The 27,924-nt window shown below is 51.9% G+C and overlaps 10 protein-coding genes across 10 annotated transcripts; 4 read left to right on the forward strand and 6 right to left on the reverse strand.

The window, feature by feature from the left end:
* The first annotated feature begins 1,586 nt into the window (after positions 1-1,586).
* Positions 1,587-8,031, forward strand: BO79DRAFT_234195 (putative Rho guanyl nucleotide exchange factor). Its single transcript, XM_025684352.1, has 3 exons — positions 1,587-6,568; positions 6,634-6,903; positions 6,956-8,031. Exons 1-3 carry the CDS (start codon positions 2,060-2,062, stop codon positions 7,685-7,687), a joined length of 5,511 nt encoding a protein of 1,836 aa, XP_025545328.1. The 5' UTR covers positions 1,587-2,059; the 3' UTR covers positions 7,688-8,031.
* A 261-nt stretch (positions 8,032-8,292) lies between these two features.
* On the reverse strand, positions 8,293-12,330 carry BO79DRAFT_185089 (GTPase-activating protein). The gene is made up of 3 exons (XM_025680372.1): positions 11,266-12,330; positions 10,858-11,209; positions 8,293-10,811 (listed from the first exon to the last, which is right to left on the reverse strand). The coding sequence occupies exons 1-3, from the start codon at positions 12,071-12,073 to the stop codon at positions 8,558-8,560; spliced, it is 3,414 nt and encodes a 1,137-aa protein (XP_025545329.1). The 5' UTR covers positions 12,074-12,330; the 3' UTR covers positions 8,293-8,557.
* Positions 12,331-12,526: 196 nt separating this feature from the next.
* Positions 12,527-14,289, reverse strand: BO79DRAFT_283790 (uncharacterized protein). The gene is made up of 2 exons (XM_025688178.1): positions 13,889-14,289; positions 12,527-13,814 (listed from the first exon to the last, which is right to left on the reverse strand). Exons 1-2 carry the CDS (start codon positions 14,123-14,125, stop codon positions 12,882-12,884), a joined length of 1,170 nt encoding a protein of 389 aa, XP_025545330.1. The 5' UTR covers positions 14,126-14,289; the 3' UTR covers positions 12,527-12,881.
* Positions 14,290-14,700: 411 nt separating this feature from the next.
* Positions 14,701-16,729, reverse strand: BO79DRAFT_261655 (uncharacterized protein; the record flags this gene model as incomplete). Its single annotated transcript, XM_025686512.1, has 1 exon — positions 14,701-16,729. Exon 1 carries the CDS (start codon positions 16,615-16,617, stop codon positions 14,701-14,703), a length of 1,917 nt encoding a protein of 638 aa, XP_025545331.1. The 5' UTR covers positions 16,618-16,729.
* A 209-nt stretch (positions 16,730-16,938) lies between these two features.
* On the reverse strand, positions 16,939-18,443 carry BO79DRAFT_234198 (SDR family oxidoreductase). The gene is made up of 6 exons (XM_025684353.1): positions 18,291-18,443; positions 17,977-18,235; positions 17,758-17,921; positions 17,501-17,700; positions 17,296-17,446; positions 16,939-17,241 (listed from the first exon to the last, which is right to left on the reverse strand). Exons 1-6 carry the CDS (start codon positions 18,343-18,345, stop codon positions 17,117-17,119), a joined length of 954 nt encoding a protein of 317 aa, XP_025545332.1. The 5' UTR covers positions 18,346-18,443; the 3' UTR covers positions 16,939-17,116.
* A 348-nt stretch (positions 18,444-18,791) lies between these two features.
* Positions 18,792-19,860, forward strand: BO79DRAFT_185098 (uncharacterized protein). Its single transcript, XM_025680373.1, has 2 exons — positions 18,792-18,991; positions 19,092-19,860. Exons 1-2 carry the CDS (start codon positions 18,932-18,934, stop codon positions 19,593-19,595), a joined length of 564 nt encoding a protein of 187 aa, XP_025545333.1. The 5' UTR covers positions 18,792-18,931; the 3' UTR covers positions 19,596-19,860.
* Positions 19,861-19,966: 106 nt separating this feature from the next.
* On the reverse strand, positions 19,967-20,781 carry BO79DRAFT_261657 (uncharacterized protein; the record flags this gene model as incomplete). Its single annotated transcript, XM_025686513.1, has 3 exons — positions 19,967-19,987; positions 20,154-20,623; positions 20,694-20,781. 3 exons carry the CDS (start codon positions 20,779-20,781, stop codon positions 19,967-19,969), a joined length of 579 nt encoding a protein of 192 aa, XP_025545334.1.
* A 391-nt stretch (positions 20,782-21,172) lies between these two features.
* On the reverse strand, positions 21,173-23,119 carry BO79DRAFT_261662 (acyl-CoA carboxylase subunit beta). Its single transcript, XM_025686514.1, has 3 exons — positions 22,400-23,119; positions 21,748-22,330; positions 21,173-21,692 (listed from the first exon to the last, which is right to left on the reverse strand). The coding sequence occupies exons 1-3, from the start codon at positions 23,033-23,035 to the stop codon at positions 21,214-21,216; spliced, it is 1,698 nt and encodes a 565-aa protein (XP_025545335.1). The 5' UTR covers positions 23,036-23,119; the 3' UTR covers positions 21,173-21,213.
* Positions 23,120-23,308: 189 nt separating this feature from the next.
* BO79DRAFT_234200 (putative pyruvate carboxylase) lies at positions 23,309-25,443 on the forward strand (the record flags this gene model as incomplete). The annotated part of the gene is made up of 2 exons (XM_025684354.1): positions 23,309-23,352; positions 23,401-25,443. 2 exons carry the CDS (start codon positions 23,309-23,311, stop codon positions 25,307-25,309), a joined length of 1,953 nt encoding a protein of 650 aa, XP_025545336.1. The 3' UTR covers positions 25,310-25,443.
* A 70-nt stretch (positions 25,444-25,513) lies between these two features.
* BO79DRAFT_3492 (putative inositol 5-phosphatase) lies at positions 25,514-27,384 on the forward strand. The gene has a single exon (XM_025689108.1). The coding sequence runs from the start codon at positions 25,661-25,663 to the stop codon at positions 26,984-26,986; it is 1,326 nt and encodes a 441-aa protein (XP_025545337.1). The 5' UTR covers positions 25,514-25,660; the 3' UTR covers positions 26,987-27,384.
* The last annotated feature ends 540 nt before the right edge of the window (positions 27,385-27,924 follow it).

Genomic DNA, 27,924 nt, shown 5'->3' on the forward strand with positions numbered 1-27,924 from the left:
TTGGGATGCCTGATATTTAGTGCTCCATAAGTTTACAATTCCCATTCCAGTTGAGGCTGTCCGTGCTTATTCATCGGCCTTGCGTTTGTAAGTTAACTGATCGATACCAATACCACCCCTCCCCTAGTCAATGTTGAAGATATGCCTCTACACCTAGTACCAGTCTCTCAATCATATGATGTTAGATCAAGCTGGTATTCGGAAGTATAGTCTTCCAAATCCATCAGTGACATACATCAAGCAGGTAGCAAAGGATACCCGCTACTGTTAGGTCCGATCATTGGAAAAGGGAGCTCATAGTGCTGAAATCACAGTCAGATGTAGTTATCCTCTTTTATGAGGCCTAAGAATCAGGTAAGGAGTAGTATCAAACGGACTGCTCTGATAAAGGATATGGACTATAACAATGCTCCTGGTAGTACAGCCTTGATATACATCATGGAATTTCAACTGTTCCTGAACATAGTACACCAGAAGTCGCATTAATGTTCTATCATAGCTTGTTGGTAGTGCACCACTGTAGAAGCTACTATTATTATGACTAGAGTGGGTAAGTTTCAGGTTGAGACTTCAGCTCATGGCATCCTTGAGATTGGAATGATGATTGTGTTCTTAGTATTACTAGTACTTATTATTAAATTCGGGCTATGGATAAGACTCACTATTGGTAGCTACTAATTTATAACTGTACGTAGCCCTTATAAACTTTCTATACTAATGTTTGTGTTACCCTCTTCACGCACTCTCTGACTTTCTGAGGCCCACACGTACCAATAGTATGTCAATTTCTATATATATATCTGCATCCTAGCGGTTAATCCAGAGGAGACAGCGAGTTTAAGACAAGGGTTTACAGTATGTTATGTGTGTCATAATACGAGCCTAAAATTTAAATCAGGTGAACTACGTGGTAAAACAAGGACATAGTAAAGTTGATAAGGTTTTGTCGATTCTTGACTCCAAGGCCATTTAATCTCGTGCTCGGCTCGGGTAAGACTGAGCCTCCGCCATACTTAGCCAACTACTATGCACTAGCACTGGAAGCACTGCAGTATCAATCATAAAGGTATACGCTAAGATAAAAAAGACTGCAATTGCAGCATTTTGCAGCATTTTGTTGTCAAGCTAATGGCTTGCTTGCTGTGCAATGGTACAATTTGTGGTGAACCGCAAGCAAACAAACGCCGCGGATTTGATGTCCGGATCAATCAAGATTGCGTGGAAGTTCATTCAGTCTCATACCATAATTTCCAAGGTTGCCACGTTTTGCCGAGTACGAGGCGATAGATATCTTCCATGTAAACTACGGACTGGACCACTCGCATTCTCGCCGACAATCAGGCATACAGGCATGAAAGACCCCGTTCAGCATCAGGCATAGAAGATGGGAACTGACCGCCTACCCAACAAGCACAGCGAATTAACTGCTAGTAGTAAGAGTTAGGAGAAGAGGGAAGTGTCCACCGGCACAAAAACAACCACCAAACGAACTGACGGACTGTTACTCCAAGACCAGATCATCAATCCTCCCTCTCTCTCTCTCCCTCTTTCTCTTTTTACCTCCGTTAATCTTTCACGCCCTTCCCCACCCCCCCCTTTCCCCTCCACCTAATCCTCCCCCTCCTTCTGCCTCCTGGCCCTACTGCTTCGTTTCAACTCGAACCATATTCTTTCCGACCGTGGGACATCCCCCTCCCCCTTGTCTGCTGGGGTATGTCGAGAGGTGGATCTCTTTTCCCCGGACCTCCTTGTTAATTGTGGTCGGCCGACGTCCGGATGAGGCTCGACCTCCTATCGTTACCAACAATCCACTGTTGGTGGTAACTGGTCCTACGACTAGTTCCTACATCTTATCTCGTGGTGGTAAGGCTGGCCTTGATCGGATCGGGGCTTCCGGTGGTCTCTGTCGGTGTCTTGAAGTGAGCCGATCTATCTTCACTCAACCCGGGAGAATCCTTCCCAGGCCGTTCGGAGCCTCGTCTTCCCAACTCTCCTTGTCGCGTACAGTCATCCTTGTCCAACCTGCCGTCCACTGCCCGCTGGGCCTCCTTGAACAACCATGGCGCATTACCAGAATGGTTATCCATCCTACAATCAACCGCCCGGTTCCCCACCGAATCCCACCCAGCACAACCGTTATGATCTCTATCCCACCCAGCCGACGAGCCCACAGTTACGAAGGATGCCCAGTTATAATGTGGGGGACGACGCGGGTCTCTTGGGCTCCCCTAATTCCCAGAACGCCAGGTCCACCGAGGCGAATGCTCGCTATCCGGGCTGGAATGCACAGGCAGAGGGTCAATCGAGTTACAATGTCATGAATACTGGACGCGATGACTACGCAGACCCTCGATACGCGCACGTCCCTGCGCCCACTTCGCCTCAGTTGTCGCGCGCCCGGGCTTCTTCGCAATCGAGTTATCAATACCAGTATACCTCGTCGGTTCCGGCTGCCACATCACCTACCCAGCATGCATATAACCCTCAGCAATATGCCTTGCCCCCTACACCATCGCAGCAGCAGGTAGGCTTCAGCCCGCTGGCATATACTGGGCCCAGCACCTCCTATAGCAGCGCAACAGCCACCGGCCACCAGCCTTATAATCCAGCCGCCTACCAGCCTGCTAGCTTCGTCGCATCCCCGGTGCAGAGACAGCCCACCAGCGCTTTTGCACATGCTCCCCCTACACCCCAAACTTGGGGTCCTCCCCACCCGCAGTTGCCGCCGCCTCCACCTCCTCGGGGACCGGACCATCCATATGGAAGCCGTCCCTCCCCGCAGTATGGAAATGCTTCGCCAGGTATGCAGTACGGGTTCACAACTCAGCAGGCATCATCCTCAACCACACTCTCATCCGGCTCTTTATCCTATGGCACAGCATCGCCTTCTACAACTAGTGCTACCTACATATCTGCCAACAGCTCTTCTACTGCTGGTTCTGCAAATGTTGCAAGCCACCCCTACGCTGGAGGTGCCCAAGTTCCAACCTACCTGCCGCAGTCGCCGCCTCACCCTGGAGATGTCATTACCTCGTTCGATGAACAACCTCCTGCACCGCCAGCCCACTCGACACCCACCGAGGAAGCCTTCGGCAAGCGGTTGAGTTTGACACGTCCCGGATCAGGCCGATCCCTTCCAACACCGCCGATCCATCCCTCTCAATCACAAATGTCACCGCGTAGAACAGACACTTTGACCCGACACCCGCAGTCGCGCCCGTTACCTGGCCCACCGATTGACGCGGATGTAGATTCAGAGCCCTATATGGCTGCTAACGGACATGGAAGCCGGGATAGTCGACCAAGTACTAGGCCTGGCTATGATGAGTTGATGCAACAGGTCGAGGCTGCAGTTGCGGATCGACGGACGGCTGGGGAGTCAGGCTATAGCTTGGATCCATCACATGTGAATCCTCACAGTGCATTGGTCCTGGAACCATCGAATAGTGATTCACCGGGCCCGCGGCTGTCCCCTGACGAGAGACATACTCACACTAATGGCAGCATCGCCACTGGCACCGGCCAATATGTGAACTACGATGCGTATAGCGATGATAGTGATGCAGAGGCTGCTGCAGGTCTAGCTATGCTGCAAATGGCAGATGAGGAAGACAAAGCACAAGCCGAACGCTTGCAAGACCGTGCGCGACGGGAGACGACTGCTTCTATCATAAGTGCATACGGATCGCGGTCAGAGAATCGCGTACCGTCTCCTCAGCAAGACTGGCAGCAGGATGAGTTGGGGTCATATGGCGAAAGCTATCGTCGTGCTTCGCAATATGATGAGGCGGATCATTACGCAAATGGCCATAATGATGATGCTGGCCATCCTAGGCTTGCGCCCTCTTCCGGCTCTATGAGAGGTTCTAACCCCTTTGCAGACGGGCATGAGGAGTATTCGGATGATTATGACTACCCGCCTACAGCGCTCGATGAATCTGGATATCCGTACAATAACATGCAACATCATGCACGAGTGGACGCTGGTGGCACCGGGGGCCTGTCGGAACCTGGAGCGTATGGACGCCGGATGAGTTTCGATTACGGTGATGAGACCGACGGTCCCTTCTCCGAAAATAATGGTTTGCAACACTCGGGAAGTGAGAGCTCAGGCAGGGGAGAGGAACCTGGGGATCTCTTCTTCCATCCTGGCATGCGACCACTTCCACCGGCTCCCGTAGAGCCGGCAAGTAATCCGAACTTAATGTCGCATTTGATGCCGGCAGGGACATACCGGCATCACGAGCAGGGTGATGGGCGGGGCTCTACCCAGTATACATCTTCCCAATTCCCTGTTGCTCCAGATTCGTACGCTTCTTCGACCGTGTCCAGCCCTACCCAAGTTCCACGGTCGACTTCTTTGTCGAGTCATCCAATTGGACCTCGTACTGACCCCCCTATCAGATCGAAAACCGATGCAGACCGGGCGAAGTATAAACAGCAACAGGAGCTATTACGGCAGCAACAGTATGGCGCGCTCAAGCTTGACGTTTCCCCGGATGCTGCTGCTGCCATGACGCTTGATCTGCCCACCATCCCTGCGGGACGCCGTAAGAAGTTCAACCCAACAAAACTGTCTTCAGAACAATTCCGACGCTGTACGGAGCCATGGGCGTTAAGCTCCATCCTAGCTTGGATTCGCGAGCTTAGCGAAGATGAGACGGATCTAAAGGAACATGCGATTGTTGAAGCAATTGTTGCTTTGTTCACCCACAAAGTACCGACGATGAATATGGCCGATGCGGAAACTTTAGCCGCACGGGTAGTCAAGAATATGCTGGCGGAGGGAGCCTTGGTGAAGGATGAAGAATGGGTCAAATTCGGCACTGGAACGTTGTCAGGCGTTCTATTTCAGATAACGGGCACAGGGTGCTACTCCTCCCGCCTTCACGAACAGGAGGCGGAAGTGTTCGGACGTTGCTATTCGCACCACTGCATGCGCACTTTGAAAAAGGTCAATCTCAAAGCGCAGATGATGGAGCCGGAGAAGAAAGCAGAAGACTGGGTGACTTTTTACAAGGTCCCCAAGGAGGTGTGGGAGACACACTCCAAGAAAGAGATTGATCGACAGAACAATTTGCACGAGATTGTGACGACCGAAGATTCTTACATTTCACAACTCGATGTTTTGCGCGAACTCTATCGGGATCAACTGGCAAATATGCAACCGTCGGTAATTGCACCGAAGCGCCTGAACCGGTTTTTGAACGATGTGTTTGGGAAGGTGGATGCCGTCAAAAAGGTCAACGAAGATCATCTCTTGGCTCAACTCAAGTACCGACAGAAAGAACAGGGTCCATTCATTGCTGGATTCAGTGATATTTTTCGGGAATGGATCCGAAAGGCAAAGATGGCCTATGTCGACTACGCGGCAACATTCCCGAATGCCAATTACGTGGTGCGCAAGGAAGCGGAGAGGAACGTTCATTTCCGGCAGTTTCTTAGCCAAGTTCGTGACCACAAGCTGTCGAATCGTCTCAGCTGGGACACGTACCTCAAAGCTCCCATCACTCGTATCCAGCGGTACACCCTGCTCCTTTCGACAGTGCACAAGAATATGGTCAAAGATTCCGAGGAAAAGACAAATCTCGCACAAGCGATTGATGAGATCAAAATGGTGGCACTTGAATGTGATCATAAGGTGGGTGAGATGAGTAGGAAGGTTGATCTCATGGAGCTTTCTACCAAGCTCCAGCTCCGTCCTGAGATGAAGAAGGACGTTGAACTCAACCTGGAGCATCTGGGCCGCGAAATCGTCTTCCGGGGAGACCTGCAGCGGCCAGGGACACGAACAAGATTCTTGGTGGACACTCACGCCATACTCTTCGACCATTACTTGGTCCTTGCGAAGGCCTTCACAGCTAAAGACACATCGAGATCTGTGAAATATGAGAGCTACGATGTGTCCAAATTGCCAATCCCCATGGATCTTTTGGTTCTTGAGAGCACCAATGATGACCCGGTCGTGAAGTCTGCGGTCCGCGGAGTCGTGGCGCAATCACCAGCCGCCGTTGCTGGACGTGGTGCTGCCGGCGGGCCTTTAACCCATACCGCCAGCGGCAACTCTGGCAGCTCGGGTAATTCGAACGGAGGCAGGGCTCTGGTACCTGCCACGGTTCTGGAGAGTTCCAAAGACGATAAAATCCTGTATCCGTTCAAGGTCAAGCATCTCGGGAAAGCAGGAACCTATACACTCTATGCTTTTTCGGCCCAAAACAGGCAAGACTGGTGCGACAAGATAACCGAGGCTAAGACCAAACATGCTGCCGCCTTGTTCGCGCAGAATGCGGAGCCGTTCAGGTTGCGTGTTCTCGCTGACACTGCATTTGGCACCTCCGACAACTCGTACATCCCTACTGGTGTTATTATTGACGGGACGCCTCTTGATCGTGCTATTAAGGACGTGGAAGAGCGGTACCATGGCTCGCCACGGCCGGCGCCAGTTTGCCGGACTGGCGTCCACTGTGCCACTGTTTTCCAGCAGCCCCCTGGTCGCATGAGATGCGCCATCGGCACTGACTATGGTGTGTATGTTTCGGACTACAATGACCCTCGTGGCTGGACTCGGGTAAGTAGCTCTTTGCAACCACGTGTGTCGTGTACACACCGTCCTCATACTAATTGTGCTTCCAGGTTATACCCATTGTACGCGTGACACAAATTGCTGTCTTCGAAGAATTCAACGTGTTCCTGCTCATTGCAGACAAATCGCTGATTGCTTACCACCTGGATGTTGTGTGCCCTCCGAGCGGCGTTGCAGCACAAGCAACAACGGATTCCTCACGTCGGGCGCCGCAGAAACTATCGGGCAGTCGAGAAGTAGGTTTCTTTGCGGCAGGGCACATGAAAGACCGGACTTTGGTCATGTACAAGAAGCGAGATGGGTTATCGTCCACTTTCAAGGTTTGTGCTGTCGTCGCCTCCCACATTGTTTCGCATACTCATCAGTCTACAGATACTTGAACCAGTCGCGCAAAAGTCGTCAAGCAGCAGAAGCCGCCTTTTCTCTCGTCGTTCGCAGACGGAGTTCTTCCGGGAGTACGATGAATTCTACATTCCCGCCGAGAGCTATGGCATGAATCTCTTCCACTCTTCCTTGGCGATCTCCACTCAACGTGGCATCGAGATTCTCACGATCGACAAGAAACATACGTGGTCGGTCCCCGATTTCCGATCCGAAGCCCCTCCTGAAGCGCAAGCCCATCTGAGCAGTATAGCCCAGCGGATTGGTGCCCTACGCCCACTCGGCATGTTCCGCCTCAGTGACAGCGAGTTCCTGGTCGTATACACTGAATGTGCAGTGTACGTGAACAAACATGGCGATGTGTCGCGCAGCGTGGTCATGGAATTCGTGGGACATGCCCACTCTGCATGCCTCTACGGAAGGTTCCTCATCTTGTTCAATGATGACTTCGTCGAGGTGCGTAATGCGATGAACGGCCGCCTACGTCAGGTAATTCCAGGCCACGGTGTGGTCTGCCTCGACGATGGCAGCCACATGCCGGGTTCTGGTGCAAACAGCATCCCTACAAGCACCGGAGGTGCTGTCAATCTCTCCAGCGGGTTATCCAACGGTGCTTCTCTGGCAAACAATGGCCGCACCGTGAAGATATGCATGCAACATCCCGAATACGAGCGAAGTCAATTGATTCTCGAGTTGATCGAGAACGAAGGGCAAAAGGACTAATTCCCTTACTCGCGTGGCACTTGTGCGGAATGTCCTTCCTACCTAAGCCAGCTTACAGCTTCCTTCAATTTTAACCCCTTCACCTTCTCCCCCTTACTATTTCAACTTCTCTCCTACCTCATTATTATTTATTCTTGACTCTATACCCCCATTTTTCCCTTCTCAATTTCATGGTGAATATATTTCCTTTCCCCATTTTCATGTTTCTTGCCGTACTCCAGGGCAGTTTTCTTTTTTTTTTTTGGGCCATTGAGTACGGGTTTGTTCGATCTTGTACATACATAGTTGGCATAGTCAGTCAGACATACATAAGATAGCCTCGCATTGTAATGCATAAAATTCAGTTTTGGTTCCTTTTTCCTCACCTCATTCGTACCTGTAATTCAGGGTATTCCCTCTGTGAAGCTTTAACTACATTGCATATTGGAAACGCTCAAGGGACGGATTGGTCTCTTCCGGTAGTAGCTGTAGCATACATTCCATTCCAGTTTCCAGTCACCAGATCAGATGAAGCCTTGCTAGTGAATGGTTATACTATTTTGCTTGGTTGCTTACAGTGTGATTACACTACATTTTTTATTAAGTGCAAAGTAAAGTAGATATTTGTTTGTATTGCGGAGGATGCGATAACAACATGGTACATGCATGCATACATACAATGGATCTTCCAGAAACAATCAGCAGACGTCTAAGCGAGGATAGACAGCAATTGTATGGGGTGATGACCGGCAGTAAAGTAACCAGTGGAATAGATGTAAAATCATGACACAGACAATGTAGGAGATAGGGTGAGAGAAAGATTTGAAAGATGGGGTGGGCGGGGTGGGGGAGTGATGTGATTGATGGACGATAGTGATGAGGGGGTGGAATTTACGACTCGAACTCGACCTTGCTGATGACGTTGTGTTCGGCTTGACTTGGCTCATGGGTGCTCTGGGATCCTTGTGCTGTTGTGTGCTCATGTTCATCTCTATCGTCGAGTAAGGATGCATCATCCTTGCCACGCATGCTGATGACTTCGGCCCCCTCAAGCAGATCGCGATCTGCGTCTCTGACGCTTCGTCGCTCGGGGTCTGCGCCGTAGGCACCTGCGCCCCAGCTGGAGATGCCGCCGACCATGGCGGATGCGCTGGCAACGCCGCCGCGACCGTCGTACTCTTCCTCTTCGTCTTCTTCGTCGTCGTCGCGGTTGAGGGCGGTGCGCTCCAGTTCGCGTTGTGCTTCGTCCATTCTCTTCTTGACTTCGGCGGCCATGCGGATACCGTCGGATACGATGTTGTCCAGGACTCCGCGGAGACCCTTGCCTGGTGGTACGATACCGCCTGAGGCTCCTGCCACCGATGCACCGGCTGCCGCGCTGGACTGAGGTTTGGGTACGCCGATGTTGGAGAAGGTGGTGAGGTTGGATGAGAGAGACGCGGATGCCAAAGCTTGTAATCCATGATCGGAAAGGCGGAATGATTGTGGGAAGAATGTATCGAAGAATTGCTCCAACAGCTCATCAGCAAGGATTACCATGCGGAAGGTGGGGAGGGTGATGTGTAGAGGATTGTTCGGATCGAGGGCGGGGTTTGCAGATTCTGAGACGGCACGATTATGCTGCGTGTTGGACTTGTCTTCATTCGATTGCTTCGCTGGTGTTTCGGTTTCAGCCGACGCAGTCGATTTGGTATCTTCATTCACATCAATGAGATCTTCTTCATCATCATCACCGATACTGAAGGACCCAAGCTTATCGGCTGTTTCCTCCGCATCTGCCTCATCCTTCTGCTTTTCAGCTGCTCTGCTGTCCGGATGGCTGGGATCGGCGTATTCGAAACAACGACGGATGAAAGAGCTGACACTGCCCAAGAAACGTTCGTCTGTACTGAGTCTATCTGGGTCACGTTCACTTGTCTTGATGTCTTCCACAGACTGCGTGGGGGAAATAGCTCCGTCAAAGCCTCGCCGAGAAAGGAATAGAAGCGCCTCTGACATGCGAAGAATGCCTTCTCTATCAACCCGTCCAGTGCCCTCGTCATCGTAAAGGTCGAAGAAGTATTGGATGTTGTTCATGATGTCGCGAGGCCCTTTAAGTCTTGCAAGGCCGTTGACTACGTTTTGTAAGCTCAGACCTTCGTCGGGATCCGTTGCCCATTTGCGGAAAAGCCGTCTTGTGAACTCATGATCTGCTGCTTCGGGCTTGTTATTCCACAACGAAGAGGATTTGCTCCAGCCCTTCAGACTGTTGAAGCCCTGCTCAGCCGACTCCTTTCGTGACGGGGGCGAGTCCGCCACTGCCCATTTTGCTGTGGCCGCGAGGAATTCCCGGAAAGCATCATAATCCATGTGAGTGGGACTGGGACCAAGACCAACACGACCGACCTCTCTATCCACAGGAGGCCCAAGGATAGATGTTCTCTCAACCCGTTTCTTTTCCTGGCGCCTCTTTTCCTCGTCCAAGAGTTTCTGCCTCTGCTGATGGTCATAGAGAACCTCGTAGTAACGGTCATAGATGACGCCAAGATCATCCATGCTCAGCTTCTTACTGTCTGGCCCGAGGTTACGGATGGATGTCCGTTTGGCGAAACTTTCAATGTTCTCCAGGACGGCATCCTTGTGCTTTTCACGCTGTTCCGTAATCGTCTGGTGAGTGATCTGAGAGAATTCTTTGAAGGCGACAACCATAAGCTCCTGGAACCGGGTGATGGCCCTCAGCTTGGGATTCTCAGACCTCGGATGGGCAGACTCATCGAGGCGCGAGAAGTATGCCTTGAGGACGGAGATAAATGAACCATCATCCTGGATATCCAAAAGCTCCTCGCCATTGATCCGAAGGATGGCCAAGCCAACCTGGAAGAGAACCTTGGGCCCTTCGAGGAAAAATACGTCCAGTACACGGAAGGCGAAGACTAACGGCATGGAATTGATGTAGAGGGAAAGGAACCATGGGAGAGAAACAACGGATAGCTGCACATCAGACTTCGTGAGGTGATCCCAGAGCACGGGCATAGTTTTCTCGACCAGAGATTCAAACACTTTCTGATCGAGCAATGTGCCATACATTGTTGTGGAGTAGTAGCCGGGAAGGAGACGATCGCAAAGTACAGACAGCAGAAAGAAGGCCTGTGCCTCGGACATGTAACTGCAAGGGTCAGCTTCACTTCCAAAATTGGTATTGGGAAACAAACATCAAGAGAGCCGCAACGACAATGTTCATGGCCTGGCAATATCCAATCTCCGCATTGGTCCAACTGTAGGCAGTGAGGACCCTCCGAAGGCGACCGATGCCTTCTTCGCTCTGGAAACCAGCATACTCAGGCAAGCTGCGGTTTAAATCTTTCTCGATCTCATCAATCGCCAAAGACTCCTGCCCAGAGAACTTCGAGAGCGTCTCGGCGTACAACTTCGGGGATCTCAGGCGAAGGTAAAGCGAACCCGACGTCACCTCCCAGATCTCGCCGCGAAGACGATTGGGCAGACCGACTCGGATCAATTTATGGAAGGTCGGCTGACGAATGATAGTGGCATTGCGACCATTCTCTACAAGATTATTTAACAAGCGTCCCAATAAATAGCACTCGGGTTGGACTGCATACCTCTGAAATATTCCCCCCACAGTCTCATCTTACTGCGATCCCGAAGCTTGCGAGCATCACCGGGATAACGGAATATCATTCCCAGCCCGGCATCGGGTGGCTGGCGCTGTTCAGTTGTCTCGCCATTCTGGGCTTTAGACTTAGCACCAGACAGTAGGTATTCCGAGTAACAGTCGTTTACGACAACGCGCAGGTTCTCAATTTCCTTCATACACTCGCGCAGTCCCTTCTTCAAACCATCGCAAAAGCGTTCGCAGGCCTGCCTGCTTCCAGCCAGCTGGATCGTGAATCTTTGCGGAACAAAGTCGGGGCTTTGCTTTCCGAGCGCACCATTCCATGTCGTCAACGCAAGGGAGAAGACATGGCTAAGACTGTTGAGTCGTTCCACCCTCCGGATGCAGCAGAGCGGAATAGTAAATCCATTTCCTGAAGGACCTGTGCCGTTGGTTTGACCGGCCCAATGAGTCGATGCCCCAAGACTAGCAGAGGGCGCGAAGCTGGTCGGCTGGGTCGAGAAACAGATGAACCGTTCGCTCAGATGGAGTCTGCCGGCATAACGGTTCCCAGGGCGCTCAACAAAAGGGCGATTGGATTCTCCATGAGACGGCGATGAGGTATGAGGAATAGGGAGAATGAGCTCTGCGGTGATCTCTTGCAGCGGGTTTTGAGAATCGGGGAGGCGGAACTGCTGGCGAAACAGGGAGGCTTTGGACGGGTTGCGATCGGAGGAGGATAGGGTAGGAAGGGTGAAATTCGCCGGGTCGATGAAGGACTGGGCTTTCTGAACGAATGACGTCCACTGCATCATGGCGCTCGAGAAATTTGGTGCGGTGGCGTGAAATGAATGAACAGGCAGGTATCCTCCTGCGTCTGGGGTGAGTATCCGGCTGACGGCCGATTCGGACGGAAGCGGGAGCTGCTGGAGCTCAAGCGGCAGTCAGGGTTCGGCGAGGAAGATGAACAGAAGCCCACAAATGATTCACAAGAGGGATCAGGGTCATCGTAGAGAGCTAGCGCAACATCGTCCGGCGAGGGCTTCTGGCTGCGACAGACAGAAGAACCTGGGGCGATGACGGTTGGCATGGTAGGAAGAGGAGGGGAAGGTTGGCGGCGGCCGTTCCTGGCAGGCGGCCGTGAATATCCTCACGTGACAAGGGTCTGTCTTGCTCTGAAACATCCACGAGGCAGCCCCAGTGCAGCTACGTGCACCCCTGCTTTAGTGTAGGTGTTACTGTTCATGCACAGTGCTTCCGCTACGGAACAACTTATAACCATATTGGAACTACATAAGGAAGCTAGTGAAGTCTGACTAGTAGCTTGGTACAGCCGACAGGGAAAAGCTGAGCGCGAACTATAAATCCCTGCGGGAAACCATGATCGAATGAAGATGAATTTGAAGAAGAAATTTCGAAAGAAAAGAAGAAATTGAAACGAGGGTTCGCTTTACAATATCACCTTGAATGAAACAACGAAAAGTTCAGAGATGTATTTGTTTTTGAAGGGGTGCCCGAAAGTCTTGCCAAATCCATCTTTTTGTAGCAAAGATCAAGAACGGTGCAGTATCTTAATGTGCGGTATGAAAGGGCAAATGAGTGCATATATTATTGAGTGTTGAATTAATTCTTGGCCGAAGATACTTCCTCAGCTACAGGCTCTTCATCACTGTACGCCGGGGGAAGCTCTTCAGACTCCATCATCAGACCCTGCTTTTCAGACACGGTACCCTGTTCCAAAGACTTCTTGGGAGTAGACCGGCGGAAACGCTGCCACATGAAGACCACAATCTGACCAACCAGCATACCAAGAGCGCTCGCGGCCAGACCAGCCAAAACACCCAGCACAGCGGGAACGACGATGAAACGGACCACGCGGTGGACGGTGCGTTCCCACTGGCCATGATGCATGTGGTGCATGTGGTGGTGATGGTGGGGGCGGTCAAACTTGTCCATGTGGCCGTGGAACCCAGCCTCCTCTCCCTCCATGGGGGGCATGGGCGGCATGCGCTCAGGGTCAAACTTGTCGTCGGGGTGGTGGTGGTGGTGATGATGAGGCCGGGGCGGGGGAGGCATGCCCAAACCGTGAGGACCACCGCAGCCCTTCGGCTTAGGTGCCATTCCAAGCATACGGGCCTTGGCCGCTGCGAACAAGGCGCGCATCCGGTCGAACAACAGCTTCCTCAGACACTTCGGCTTTCCGCGGCATTGTTTCCAAGAGACGCGGTCGGGGGTCGCTTCTTCGATCTCAGTCTTGGCGATGTACAGCTCGCCGCTGCTAGGGTCATGGAGAAGCGTCAAAGCCACCGTATCCAAGGGGACCGGGCGACTGTCGAGGTCGAGGACAGTGAAACGCACAGCGACCAAATCCATAGGGTCCTCAGGCGGAGTGGGCAAGGGCATCTCCTCCACAGCGTATCCCAACGGGATAGGTTCCGTTTCTACGCCATCCGACGCCCGGCGCTGAACGGCAGTGATGAGAGTGGGAGGTGGCGGAGGGAAGATTTGACGACCGTTGGCCAGAAGGAAGCCATTTTCAGTGGAGAAGTCGACCAACTGCAGCGACTGTTAGCATCCATGTCCCTTCACTACTCCGATGTCGTACTAGACACCGGCTCGGAACCACTTACCAAAGAGGTTTGGAAGCCGTCAGTCCAGCTGACCTTCCCATCCTCGCTGACTTCACGGAACGGACATTCGGTGCAGGCAAGCTCAACCTGCTCTTTCTTGGGAGCATAAACCTCCAAAGGGTGGAGGGGAGGGAAGTCACCCTCAGGGGCGACGGCTTCCTCGACTTCGGGGATAACGAGGAAGGCGTTGGCGCCGAGAGCGAGAACGCTCCCCACAAGGCACGAACGGAGGTGCATGGTGGCCGAGGCGGATCTAAGCCAGGCACCGATAAGACGGGTGGAAAGGCGCTACAAGTTAAGAACGATGAAAGGAAGGGATCGTTTGGCGATGGGAACAAAAGTTATTGAGATGAAAAGCGGATGATATCCAGCTGTAAAAATAAGACACAGATGAATGGGGGGGGAATGCTTTGATGATATGGATTCCACCAGCGAGCGCTTCTTTGCATAGCCAGCCAGGAGGGGGGTTCAAAGGCGAATCGCGCATCGCCCGATTTCTTTCCTGATTGGCTGTTGATGGCGCGCGGGTGGAGCAGGTGACGCATGAAATTCCCACCGCCTGCTTCTTTGGGAGCAGCTGACGCATCCGCTGCAAAATATCAGTCACGTGGTATATATTTCCTAAAATAGCGTTGAATCCCGTTCATTTCATGGTGGTCGATCAGCACCACAACTGCTTTGTAATTTGTACGCATAAGCCATCTTGGTTATCGTAGGCAAGACACGAGGCATGGATAGAAAACTCTAAAATATACTTCCTTCACTCCCTGAGATCGCATACCCGCTCTGTACCAGCAGACCGGGTTCATCTATCATCCCACTAGGCGAGATCTGATATCGACGAATCTTGCGAAAGTGTAATCCAAGCCCTGCATCGACCCTACAACAGGGGGTCCGCTGCCCCGGACTTTGGCCAAGACATCCTCAGGTACCTCATTATATTGCATCCAGACGTCCTGCGTTCTATTCGTCTGTCCGAATAGATTTTCAACCACGGCCGTCACAATAATAAAAGCTCCCACCAAGAGTAAAGCCAACCGTGCCATTATGACAGCGGGTGGTATGGGTACTTGCTCTGGGACACTGACCTGAGGTTCGTAGTACTCTGGTGCAGTTTGGAACTCCCACTGCGATTCCGACCCAGTGCTATCAGACCTATCATCTTCAACGAATGCACCAGGGCCTGAGAAATTAGCAAACTTCTTTCGTGTCGTTCGAATAGGTGGTACTGTCAATAAAGTCGACGGGTTATATCTCTTTTCCAGATATACTGGCCATGATTCGAATTTCTGCGGTGTACGTGTGAGGAATCTTTTTGGCTTTTCTTTGGACTGTGATTTTTTTGACTGCTTGACGCCGGTAACTATAGCCTGAGGCTGAGCTTTTGAAGGATTATTAGCTGCCTGTGCAGCAGCTTTCTGATAATCATGAATCCAACTGATCTGGGGGTCCGAAGACTGACTTCCAAAGCTCGTATTGCCTTGCGTGGTTAGAGCTTGGACAGTTCTCTTGAACAAATCTAACTGTTCTTGCTGACTCTGGTTCTGATTAGTCGCCTCCTGCAACGTCTGCAAATACTTTTGGAAAAGAGTCAAGAATGAGTTGTCTGAATTGGACCCAAGATTCTGCTGATCGGCAGCAATACGCAGCCTCTTGATCGCCTCTTCCGAGCCATCAAAGCCCTGCAAGGCTTCCACTCCAGCAAAAGGTCGCTTCAGGCTGGAACTAGGTACAGGGGCTTGTCCCACATGCGGAATGGCGCCAGTTTTGGCAGCCTGCTGGATATTGCTCCAGTCCACCGGAACCGCCTCAATGGGTGGTCTAAGATTCTGAGCAGGGATCGCTGGCGCGCTGAAAATGCTGCTCATGCTGCCTTTCTGGCCCACCGGTGTCGGGGCATCGCTACTTGCGGTGCTCTGCGATCCACTATACAAGCTACTTCCCAATTCCTGCCTCAGTGTCAGAGATGGTTTCTGGATGTTGAAGGAGCCGAAGGGGTTGCTAGCAATCAGCTTATTCTGGGTGTAAGGAACCAAGGCGGATGACATCGGGTTTGTAGGCTGTGCGACAGTATCTATTGCCATCGCAGACTCATTCGTATGCACCTGCTCCGCAAGCCTATTCAACTGCTTTCTTAATTCAGCATCGTTCCCTTTATATTCATCCATCGCCTGAGCAAGCTGCTTCTTCTCCGCTTCTTGCGCTGCTGATTCCGATTCCTTCGCTGCCAGCTTCTGCTTGAGTTCATTAAGTTCTCGACTTGCTTCAAGCATCTGCTGCTGTAACTTCTCATTCTCACCACGGCGCGTAGCCTCCTCGTCTTTCAACTTCTTCTGCTCTTGACGAAGGCGATTTATCTGACCACTTTGCGCATTGACCTTCGTACTAAGCATGGTATTTTCGCTGTAGGCGGCTTGGACATGCCCCTCGTTCGTCTTGACTTTGGATTCAATCGTTTTGAGATCTTTTTGGGTCTGTCGCAGCTCTTGCTCCGATTGCGCGAAGGCTTGTTCTCGCTCAACAAGCACTTGGTTCAAATCATGGACTTGGCTTGTTAGGTTCTTGTTCTCCCTTTCGAGTTCTAAGGCTTTGCGTTGTGCTTCTGTGAGTTGCTGGGTTATGTTGTCATTGTCCTGCGGCCATTCTTCGGGGTTGTTTTCGGATGCAGTTATTTGCTTATGTGCTCCGATTGGTATCCTCCCTTGGTTGGGTGGTCGTCTGCCTGACATTTTGGCGGGTGTGCAGAATTGGGAGTAAGGGAGAGGGTTTAAGGCTTTTTCGTAATTAGGGAGTAGAAGTGCCTCTTTTGCTCGTGTTGGACGTGAGGGCTAGATATTCGAGTACAATTTCATCGGAGAATTAACGATATAGCAGGTAGTTCGTGTGCCAGTCTTTTATCTGTCTTGGGCATAACAACCGTAGACTACCGGCATACTAAAAAGCCAGTCCATTGTTGCTTTCATGCATTAGGTGGTTGCTCAGTAATTATCTTACGTTGAATGGTGCTGAAGCAAGGCATTGTCTGAAACTGTAAATAGTCTTTATTATATGTCCTGATGAAACATGAAGTCTAAGTACAGAGTTGGAGCACACTGTGCCTTTGTTCCCTTTTTAAAGACTTCTTTATCTAAAGTATACTATGTACCAACCCGGGGAACAAAGAGTATTCTCTATGGGAGATAGCAAACCAAGAGTGTCTATCCTGTGCCCAGAAAGAAAGACAGACCTCTACAGCTTAGACTTCTTCTGGCCTTTGACGTTGGGGACGGGGTTGCCTGAAAGAAGGAAATCGGGATACGCAAGTTTACCCGATGTTGCCCCAGTGGTCGACATCCGCCAGGATGCGCCGTCAACTATAACGGTGTTAACATACTATTTATGATGAATCTGGATAAGATGAGACTCACCCACTAGAGTTTGGCCACTGACATAACTGCCAGTGTCCGCAAAGAGATAAACCGTGGCATCTGCAATGTCGCGCACTGAGCCGACTCGGCCAAGCGGCTGTGACTTGATGTAAGTGTCCTTCGTATCACTAGGAAGGAGACGATCAAGGCCCTATGATAAAAGTTAGATGTGCGTATCTATACAATATGTGGGACGAATACAAACCTCTGTCGAAGCAATGGGTCCGGGCGCAATGATATTAGAAGTGACACCCAGAGGGCCAAACTCGATAGCCACACTGTGAGACAGCGCATCCACGCCTGCCTTGGCGACTGAGACGTGCGTCTGGAAAGGTGCCGTGCGATAGTGGAGAGTGGCGCTAACAAAAATGATACGTCCTCCGGTGCCTGCTGCAGAGGGTTTGACTGATGATGGTACGATGTTAGCGCTTATCGCGAATATCGCGAATATCGTCCACTTACGAGTTTCGGAGTCCATTCTGTGCTTCTTTGCCGACTCAACAAGGTATGGGATCGTCGCTTTGAGGGTGTTGTAGGATCCCAGAACGTCAATGTCGATGACCGATTTGAAAGCATTCGCCGAGAGCTGGTTGATCGAGGCTAGAAAGTTTCCGGCCGCCCCAGCACTGGGTAGTTTAACCCAGATTAGTAGAGAACCAGCCAAAACGAAGTGACACTTACATGACATAGTCAATACCACCCAGCTCCTGGGCACAGCGATCTGCAGCAGCTTGAAGACTGTCCAACTTTCGTACATCCACTGCACCAATGCCAATGACCTTAGCACCCGGACGGGCAGTTGCAATGTCCTGGGCTGCTTTCTCGGTCTTTTCGACATTTCGGCCAATAATGCAAGCATTTGCACCTAGATGAACCAGAGCGCGAACCTGCGCGCTGCAAATGGTTCCTGCACCTCCCGTACAGAAGACGACCTTGTTTGCTGCTGATTATCAGTGACCGCCGGAGCATGTGGTGACCGCCATGGGCCGACTCACTGAACAGGCCATCCTTCCACGTGTTACTTAGGTAGGCTTCTTTGGGGAGGGACATGGTAAGAATATTATGTAAGTATATACACTGTATGTATGAGAAGGACGATCTTGTTAAGTCGCTACTTGGCAATTTTCAGGTTACCCCAGAGAGTTGATAGTTATAATGGAAACCCCGGGTGGTCGTTGAATGGAATCTCCGCAATCCGACGGTTACTCCGAGTCCAAGCCTCGGCTTCTCGTCTTGAATACTAATCGGGTCTAAACTCTATTCGGTAGGTTAGTCTTTGGTGAATCCACTCTTTGTGCCTCCTTTGGGCTTAGTTCCGTGAGAGACATGACTTCAAGGAGCTAGCTGAAATAGGACTAGCTTCGGATGCGTCTCGGAATGTTAACAGCGAGCTGGTGATTGGCTGACAGGTCTCCGCCAGCCTCAGGCATGCAACAACGTCACTTCTTCTGCCATCGCGAACTTTTCTATGGCCTTATCTTTGCACCCGCCTTGAAGTTTTAAGCGCACCACGTCTTCAATCAGCAAATCATTCTACCAGGCGCCTCGAAAAGTGATTTTCCATCCTCCTTAGGGGAGCAAATCTTTCAAGTCACAACGTTCCTGTTGCAGCATTGACTTTCGTCCCGCGATCACCATGGCGTGTCCCATCACCGTCTCGAAGTTCGTTGGCACAGTGTCCCTGGGACTGCTCACGGTATGATTTCTATGACCTGTTGCGAAGATTTTGAGCCTTCTGGGCTAGATCTCATCAAAGCTGTCCAACCGCCAACTGACGCGCAATGTATCATCTCTAGGGCATGTCATACTCCGCTTCCAGTGTCACCATCCCCTCCCTGAGTCTTCTTCCCACTGCTACCACCGCGTCCCGGTCCCTCAACGAGGTGAAGCGGTTGAACCGTAAACATGGTCTGCGGCTGACCAACATCGCCAACGGATGTCTCCTGTTCGCGTATAGCCTCTCTTCTAAACAGCGCAAGCACCCTTATCTGATCTGGATGTGCGTTACCTCGACCGTTGGCTCTTATGTTTTCGACTATTGGTTCCACGGCCAGGATGGCTTCGTAGCTTGGGTCCAGTCTGTTCTGCAGGACACCGGATGCGGCTGCCTGACCGTCCAGAAGCAGAAGAAGGATGAGGACATCGTGGTGGTCGAGGCAGAGGAGAATGTCAACGGTGAAAGTGTACAGAAGGAGATGAACACGGAGCGTCGATTCCAGCAGGTGCGGGCTGTATTCTCTGGTCTTGCACTCGCCATGGGTATCGTTGGGCTTTGGGGCGACCGTCGGCCTTCTATTTAATTCGGACCAACCGGGTATCGAATGAGGCGTGCATGATGAGTCCCACTGGGCTTCATTCTATCCACTCCTTTCCTTTGGTTCTTTGCTTCTATCTTCTCTTTCTGTCTTAACACCTTTGGTCATTTATTCACGACCGCCACGATGCGTCTGTTGTATGTATGCTGGGCTGGAGATTGCCTAGTGTCCTTCCTATCTTTGATGAGCGTTCAATTTGGATCGGAGTTTGAGAGCTACTACCTATGTATTTGACCTTAATAAACAAATGACCAACAACCACATGAAGTATCAAGCCTGCCCTAGAGATATATAACATGACACTCAAATGAACCACTGTAACAACACTACAGACAACCCGAATATTATTACCATTATTACAACACACTGAACCCCTCCTATTCAATAAAATCAACACATAACAACCCCCATCACCAACCCTAACACAACCCACCCCATAACCCCAGCTTTATACCCCCTCCTCCCCAAACTCCCACTAGTACTCTCATCACCCCCTCCACTTTCACCCTCACTCCCACTCCCACCACTTTGACTCCCACTCACCCAAGGCTGCCCCTTCAAAGTATCATTACTCTCCCTCAACACCTCCCACCCCACCCACTCATTCTCCAACACCGCACAATCCACCCTTTCCTCACTCTCCCCAATAGCATTCGTCACCGAAATCGGCAACTCAAACACCGTATAATAATCCGTCCCCTCCCACCGGAAACTCTGATGCACAGAGACATTATAATCTCCCCGGGGGGATTTATCCCCACCATTCCCCACGAAACAAGCCGGCCAGATCCAGTTCACGTGCTTGACGGTGGATGAGGGCTCGAGATCTAGCACGGGCCCCACGTAGGTGTTGTTTGCGCTGGGAGTGGTTCCATTCGAAATAGTGAGGTTTTTGTGAGTGGTTGTGGAGGTGAGGAAGAGGTTGAGGCTGTGGAATGCGGTGGAGGAGGAGGAGGAGCTGGAAGAGGTGAGTTGGCCGTCGCCGGAGGTGTCGATGGCGATTTGGAGGGTGTCTGTGTTTATTAGTTTTTTTGCTTAGTTGGGGGTTTGATTGGGGGTGAATGGATGGATGGATGGACGTACCTCCTCCGAGGGGAGTATAGGGCTGTGGAGCATCGATGATGGCTAGGCCCGGGGTGTAGATTTGGCCGTTGATGATGGTGAAGTTCATGGTGTCTTTCTCTGCTGGATATTACTTGGTACGGTTATTCTAAAAGATGAGAAATAATTTTATAAAAGCTACATTGTGGTGAAGGGGGTTATTTGTCTATTATCTATCTACTGCTTAAGTGATGGACCCTGAAATTGATTTAATTTCCGAACCTCCGGGCGACCCCTCAGGGACTTGATTGCTTTTGCTTGCTTGCTCCCCACTTGGCTGTCAGACACCATCGGATTTAACCGAAATGAACGCTTAGTGGGGATTTCCAGGGACGAGAGGGTAATCTCGTATATTGGATGTTTTAATTTGTTTGCTCTTGGTCGTCTCGGTTATATACTGCATCCCCTGTCTACAAGCCAACGAGGGACTACTAGTACTAGCGGGAAATGATTGTATCTTCCACTTTCACAGCCCACAACACCAGAGGGCATAACTAGCAGCCTACATAAAAACAGGCTGAATCTTCCCTGCTGCACGGTCAGCCAGTCTCTCCGGTATCATAACCTCATATACATGTTGCGCCCATGCGCAACACACCCGTCGAGTATCCTTCGGGTCGATGATTTCCTCAACGCCAAATGCATTTGCCGTCCGCACTGGGTTCATCAACCGTCGATACTCCTCTTCCAGCTCTTTATACCGGGCTTCCTTCTGGCCCGATTTCTCCGCTTCGCGCAGCTCGTGACGATGCGCGACCTCAATCCCACCTTCCAATGGCAAGGACCCCCATTGACCGGATGGCCAAGCCACTTGCATGACCGGGTCGCGCGCTCCAAGCATAAGACCTCCAGCCACGCCATAGGCTCGTCGCGTAATGACATTAAACAGGGGCATCGTCGTGGTGAAATATGTCTTGCCTAGTTCCACACCCCAGCGCATAGTCGCGGTTCGTTCTGCGACGGTGCCAATGGCGTACCCCGCTATATATGGTCAGCGAAGATACTCCTAAAGGGAAGAACACAGCGTAGCACTTACGAACGTCAATGAACTGCAAAACAGGCAGATTCATCACATCACAGAGCTTCAGTAGGCGCGCAAGCTTCTGACTTCCTGCTGCATCCAGAGCTCCCCCATTGACCTCACAATTGAGCGATATCACGCCCACCGGTCGCCCTCCCAGGCGCGCCAGACCCCCGATAGCAGTGCGGCCCCAAAGTGCACCAATCTCGAACCATGACCCCTTGTCCACGACACTGGTGATAATAGTCCACGGGTTGTACATGCGCGTCTGCCGTCGAGGGATGATCCGGCGCAGCGCCTCATCCTCGCGGTCTTCTGGATCATCAGCAGCAATAACCGGTGGTGCTTCCCGTCCAGAGTTGGGCAGGTAGCTCAACACAGTGCGCAGCTGCTCGTAGCACTCGGCTTCGTTGGCGGCTAGATTGTCGATGGTCCCATTAGTGCAATGTATCATCGGGCCACCTAGAGTCTGGAAGTCCAGTCCTTCCTCGAACGTGGCTCCCTTGACTACTTCCGGGCCTGCGTTGAAGAGCGATCCCACATCCGCCGCCATAACGGAGAAATGACAGGATACTACTCGTGCAGCTCCCAATCCAATCTATACACCACTGTCAGCTGATACATTTACCACTCGAAGATGGATGATGATGGGTTTCAAAAAACATACAGCCGGCCCAACCACAGCCCCCAGATTCGGAATCCCCTGATTCAACTGCTCCACGACGTGCCTATACATCGACACATACGGCAAATAACTCCACCCAGCCGTACGAATCGTAGTAACACTACCTCCTCCGGAACTCCCATCCACCAACTTAACAACCGGCAACCTCAGCGCCAATGCCAGCTTCTCCAGATAGATCGTTTTCCCATGCGAAGCACCATCCGCATGACCACTCCGGAGAGTGAAATCATCCGCAGTCAGTAGGACTTTCCGACCACGCAATCTCCCCATACCCTGGACATTGTTACTGGGTGTAAAGGCAACGGGCTTCTCGCGCATAGGCCCGGTTTTCTCCCATGTTACAGTACCCGAGAGCGAGCCGATTTCTTGGAAGCTGTCGGGATCGAGAAGTTGTTCGAGACGTTCGCGAACCCATAACTTCCCGGCTTGCTTTTGGCGGATGTAGCCTCTGCGAGATGGGTCTGGGGTGGAGGCTAGTGTGCGGAGAGTGTTGATGTGGGAGAGCACGTCGGAGTAGTCGGGTGGTAGTACCTGTGCGGAGAGTTGGCGGAGGCGTTTGGTGGCTTTGCTGCGCTGAGGCGCGTCTTCTTTGGGGGGTTTGTCGGTTTTGTCTGACATGATGTGTTCCAATTAATTATGTGGTTTTCATGTCATTTATTCAAGCTGTGGTTGTCGAGCTTATTTTCAATTGCAGGGCTTCCCCCTTGCATGTTACTGCAGCGGGTTGTCCCTCATGAGGGGTAAAGATCATATCTATGAGCGCAACGGTCTCTTAATTCCGAGGTCCGAGGAATGCAACCAACCCCATCTAGACATACAACAGTCAATCCAATCTAACCTATCTATGCTTTCGAATTCATCAATCTTTCCCTACAACATACCATTACCATGATGACATTCTCTAAACCCTTCCGACGACTCCTCGTCGCCAACAGGTAAGCCATTGCCTAATCTCCACATTACACCGTACTGACAAGCAACAGAGGCGAAATCGCCGTGCGCATCATCCAAGCCGCTCGCGAGCTCTCCCCGCCCATAGAAGTATACGCCATCTACACTGAGGATGACACCTCGCACTGCGACACCGCTCATCCAGATAAAGCACTTCTCATCCCATCAGTGTCAACATACCTCGACATCCCGTACTTAGTGCATCTAGCCCAAGAGCATGCCATCGATGCCATACACCCAGGCTACGGCTTTCTCAGCGAAAGCGCCGACTTCGCAGCCCGTCTACGAGACGCTGGCATCACCGTTATAGGGCCGGGCAGCTCAGTACTATCTCGCACAGGGGATAAGCTGCAAGCGAAGCGGCTAGCCGTGGAATGCGACGTGCCTGTGTTGCCGGCGATGGCGCAGCCGACGGCAGATGTTGCGGAGGTGTTGGCATTCGCCAAGCAAGTGCAGTATCCTGTTATGGTCAAGGCAGTGGATGGGGGTGGGGGACGGGGGATTCGGCTTGTATATGGGGATGAGGGGTTGGAGCGTGCGGTGAGGGGCGCGGTGAATGAGTCGCCGTCGGGGACGGTGTTTGTGGAGAAGGCGGCTGTGAAGGGGTTTCGACATGTGGAGGTGCAGATTGTTGGGGATGGGAGGGAGGTGAGGCATCTGTGGGAGAGGGATTGCAGTGTGCAGAGAAGGTTTCAGAAGGTGGTTGAGATTGCGCCGTCGGTGATTGGGGATCGGGGGCTTGTGAAGAGGGTGGTGGATGCTGCGGTGAGGATGGGGAGGGCTATTAGGTATAGGTCTTTGGGGACGGTGGAGTTTTTGGTTAATGAGGGGAGTGGGGAGTTTTATTTCTTGGAGATTAACCCTAGGTTACAGGTTGAACATACGATTACGGAGGAGGTTATGGGGGTGGATCTTGTGCTGGCTCAGTTGAAGCTGGCGATGGGGTGTACGCTTGCGGAGGTTGGGCTTGGGGGTGGGGAGTTGGATACGCCTAGGGCTTGTTCGATTCAGCTCCGGTTGTGTGCGGAAGATCCGAGCAATCAGTTTGCGCTCAGTGTTGGGAAGGTGACTGAGTTGGTTGTTCCGAGTGGCCGTGGCGTGAGAGTTGATACTCATGTTCGTGCTGCTGGGGCCAGTCCTGTTGTGGTAGGGGCGCAATTGGATAACTTACTTGCTAAGATTATTGTCACTGCATCTACCTGGGGAGCAGCTGTGCTCAAGGCCCGGCGAGTGCTTGCAGACACAATAGTGGCCGGTGTCCGGACTAACTTGGAATTGCTGAGAGGTGTTCTTGCTCAGCAAGATTTTCTTTCTGGAAGGATTGACACACAATGGCTGGAGTCCAGTCTGGATCAAGTGCTCCAGCAGGGAGCAATTGTCTCCCGATCGGTCCGTACTCAAGCACCTGTGCAGGGACAGCGTCCCTCTGCGTTGCCTAGCGTGCCTTCTTCGAATCTTCTATTCCGGCGAGGAGATGCATGGTCAATCAGTCTCACACCAGTGGAAGCGTCTGAAAAATCACAGCAACATCATCTCCAACTAACACGCGTGCTGCGGAATGACTTTCCGACTTCGCTTGCAGCGGAGATCGAGTACCAGACACCCACTTCTTCCAGTGCTTATCGGCTGGAACTCGCAGCCACCTCAACCACAGCATCTGCTCTATTTTCATCTGCTCATCGCCGTGGAGACATGAGTAACCCTCGACACATTGTCCTTCCTCTATCTGGGAAGTTAATAGAAGTGCTTGTGTCAGCCGGGGATCATGTAGCTGAGAACCAGGTGATAGCGTTTATCAAGCAGATGAAGATGGAGGTGGAGGTGCGCAGTCCGCGTGCAGGTCAAGCACACTGGGTGTATGAGATGGAAGATGAAGAGGAAGATGTGGCTGAAGGGATGTTGTTGGTGGAATTGACTGACGGGTTGCAAGGGAAGCTCTAGGACAGGTGTCACTGGAACGGATAAACGTCAAATAACAGCTCTGGTATGATGGCAGAATCATACAAGAATAAACCAGACGGTGGTAAAACATTAAACTGTGTTTTTGTGTTGCTATTTTGTTGCGCAGTGTTTAGTGGTGATGATGAGGTGGTGATAGATCGATGGCAGCAATGATCTCATTCCCCGGCAACGGATCCACTGATCGTCACATGTCCACCGTGCCAGCTCTCCAAGATCTCCCTCAATCTCAACCTTCGCTTTCTCTCATTTCGCATTATACGCTCGGTCTTTGCTGTTGACTCTTGGGCATCTCATGAAACAATATTAACTCCACCAAAACCCACCCACACAATGGATTCGCTCTTACTCTACATCCTCACGTTCAATTGCGCTCGAAACCCTGTCGATGTCGACCGCTTCTCCCGCCATTTCTTCGATGCCTTACCCCGCACCGATGGTTCCAGCTCGCCCGCAGCCCCGGAACTCATCGTGCTATCCCTGCAGGAAATAGCTCCTATCGCCTATGCCTTTCTCGGAGGCTCGTTTCTAACGCCATACTTCTCGGCTCTGACACAGGTGGTGGATCGCGCAGTCGCCCAATACTGGAATGTCCATTACGTCAATCTGGTTACCGACAATTCCGGGATGACCGGTCTGATGGTCTTCGCTCGGTCGGATGTCGCTGACCAAGTCTCATCCATTGATACCGCCCGTGTAGGATTTGGCTTCCAAGACATGGGCAACAAGGGTGCCGTGGGGGCGCGCATTGCCTACAGAGGCGCAGCAGGAGCCGGGGATCCTTTGGACCTCACTTTCGCTGCTGCGCACCTCGCCCCCATGGAGTATGCTGTCGAGCGTAGGAACGCAGACTGGCGCAGTTTGGTCGAGAGATTGGTCTTCAGCTACTCACCTGCTGCAGGTGGGGAAGTCCCCGACACAGCCAACGCGGAGGAAAATGCGCCCCTGCTGCGGCAATCCCAGGAAGGCCATCGAGGCATCTACACGCCTACAAGCTACCTCTTCCTGGCGGGTGATCTTAATTACCGTACCTCCAACGTATCGCCGCGACCAGACGACCATAGCCGATTCCCGCGAGCGGATGTAGACCCTTCCGACCCTCAGCACTACTCACATCTTTTGAAACAAGATCAGCTGTCCCGCGAGATGGAACAGTCTCGGTGTTTCCACGGACTCTCCGAAGCCCCGATCACATTCCCCCCAACATACAAGTATACGTTGGCAGCACGCCAGGCAGCAAGTGATCCAACGGCAGATAATGCACGCCCAGATTGGAAGTGGACAAGGACCCGCTGGCCCAGTTGGTGCGACCGTGTGTTGTATCTGGATTCTCCACCGGGCACGAGCAAGCGAGGTCAGGTCAAACCTCTAAAGTACGATGCTCTGCCGTTATTCCCAACCTCCGATCATCGCGCCGTCGCCTTGGCCGTATCTATCCCAGCGCAGTCCGTGCTTCCAGAAGATACGACGCAAATGGGTGTCCCTTTCCCGATCGATCCAGAATGGGAGACTAAACGAGATGCCGCGCGACGGAAGGAACTTGCGGTGGGATTTTTGGCGTACCTGGCCTTGACCTGGGAGGGAAACGGCCTGTTACTTGCATCGGCGGTAGGACTTCTGGGGGCGTGGCTCGTGCTCCAATCGTTCTTTAACGTTTGAAGATGCGTTGCAGACCTGCAGCTCTGCGGAGTTTTCCTGAAACTGTGGCCCATGTGGATCATCCCGATCTCCCGTAGCAGATGCAAAGTCAATACGAACGGGTGATTTTCCTGGATCTTCATGGGCTATTTCGGGTTTCACCATCAAACAATGGTAACATTTTGACTGCCGGTGAATAATCGTCTCCAAGGTCGTTCGGCGCAGCATAACTCACATCCTCGTCCATCTGAGACGGCGGCACCGCATTCAAGGCGACATCGTATTGGATCCATACCTGCAGTGGGACCCAGCAAGCTATAACATTGGATTTGCCTCTGCACCGGGTCAGCTGACTGGGAGCCGGATCTAGAACGGTCGGGAACAATGCCCAATGAAGACGGAAAGAGGAAGGACCGGCACGGATGAAGAGGCTCAAAGCAGATCGACAATCTAGACACCAAATTTCTTCCCAAGGAGTAAAGGATTCCTGGGCGGGGGTTGGTGATTAGTTGCAAGGTGTACAAGCCACACTTGTGTGCTTCCGCTGCTCTGGGCTTCCGTTCTAGGATTCCCAAATTCCAGCCGGCGACACAACCTAGTAGTGCCCGGAGACGATGGAGCCGTTACAGAAGAAAGTTTGGCCCCGGTTAGATCGGGACACTGACCGTCTGACGGGCTTGGTCGTATCTAGCCTTGCGACCCAGCCAGTGGGTATGGATTCCTTCCAGATGGGCATCCAGACTCGTCTACTAGTTAGTCGATGGCTTGCCGCTTGCCGTCCATGCAAAGTGGGAGCAATTGCACGGTTGGTCGATCCTCAAGGGCCAAGCTGAAGACCTGCTTCGGTTATATAGGATAGATTGATTGCTGAATAGATAGATAAAATATCTAATACATAATATTTAATTAGAAGGGCGGGTTTTGTTGCAGAGCGGGCCAGTCCCGAGGTAATTAAGAAA

This window comes from Aspergillus costaricaensis (assembly GCF_003184835.1).
Source record: "Aspergillus costaricaensis CBS 115574 unplaced genomic scaffold BO79scaffold_1, whole genome shotgun sequence".
NCBI classification, from domain to species: Eukaryota; Fungi; Ascomycota; class Eurotiomycetes; order Eurotiales; family Aspergillaceae; genus Aspergillus; species Aspergillus costaricensis.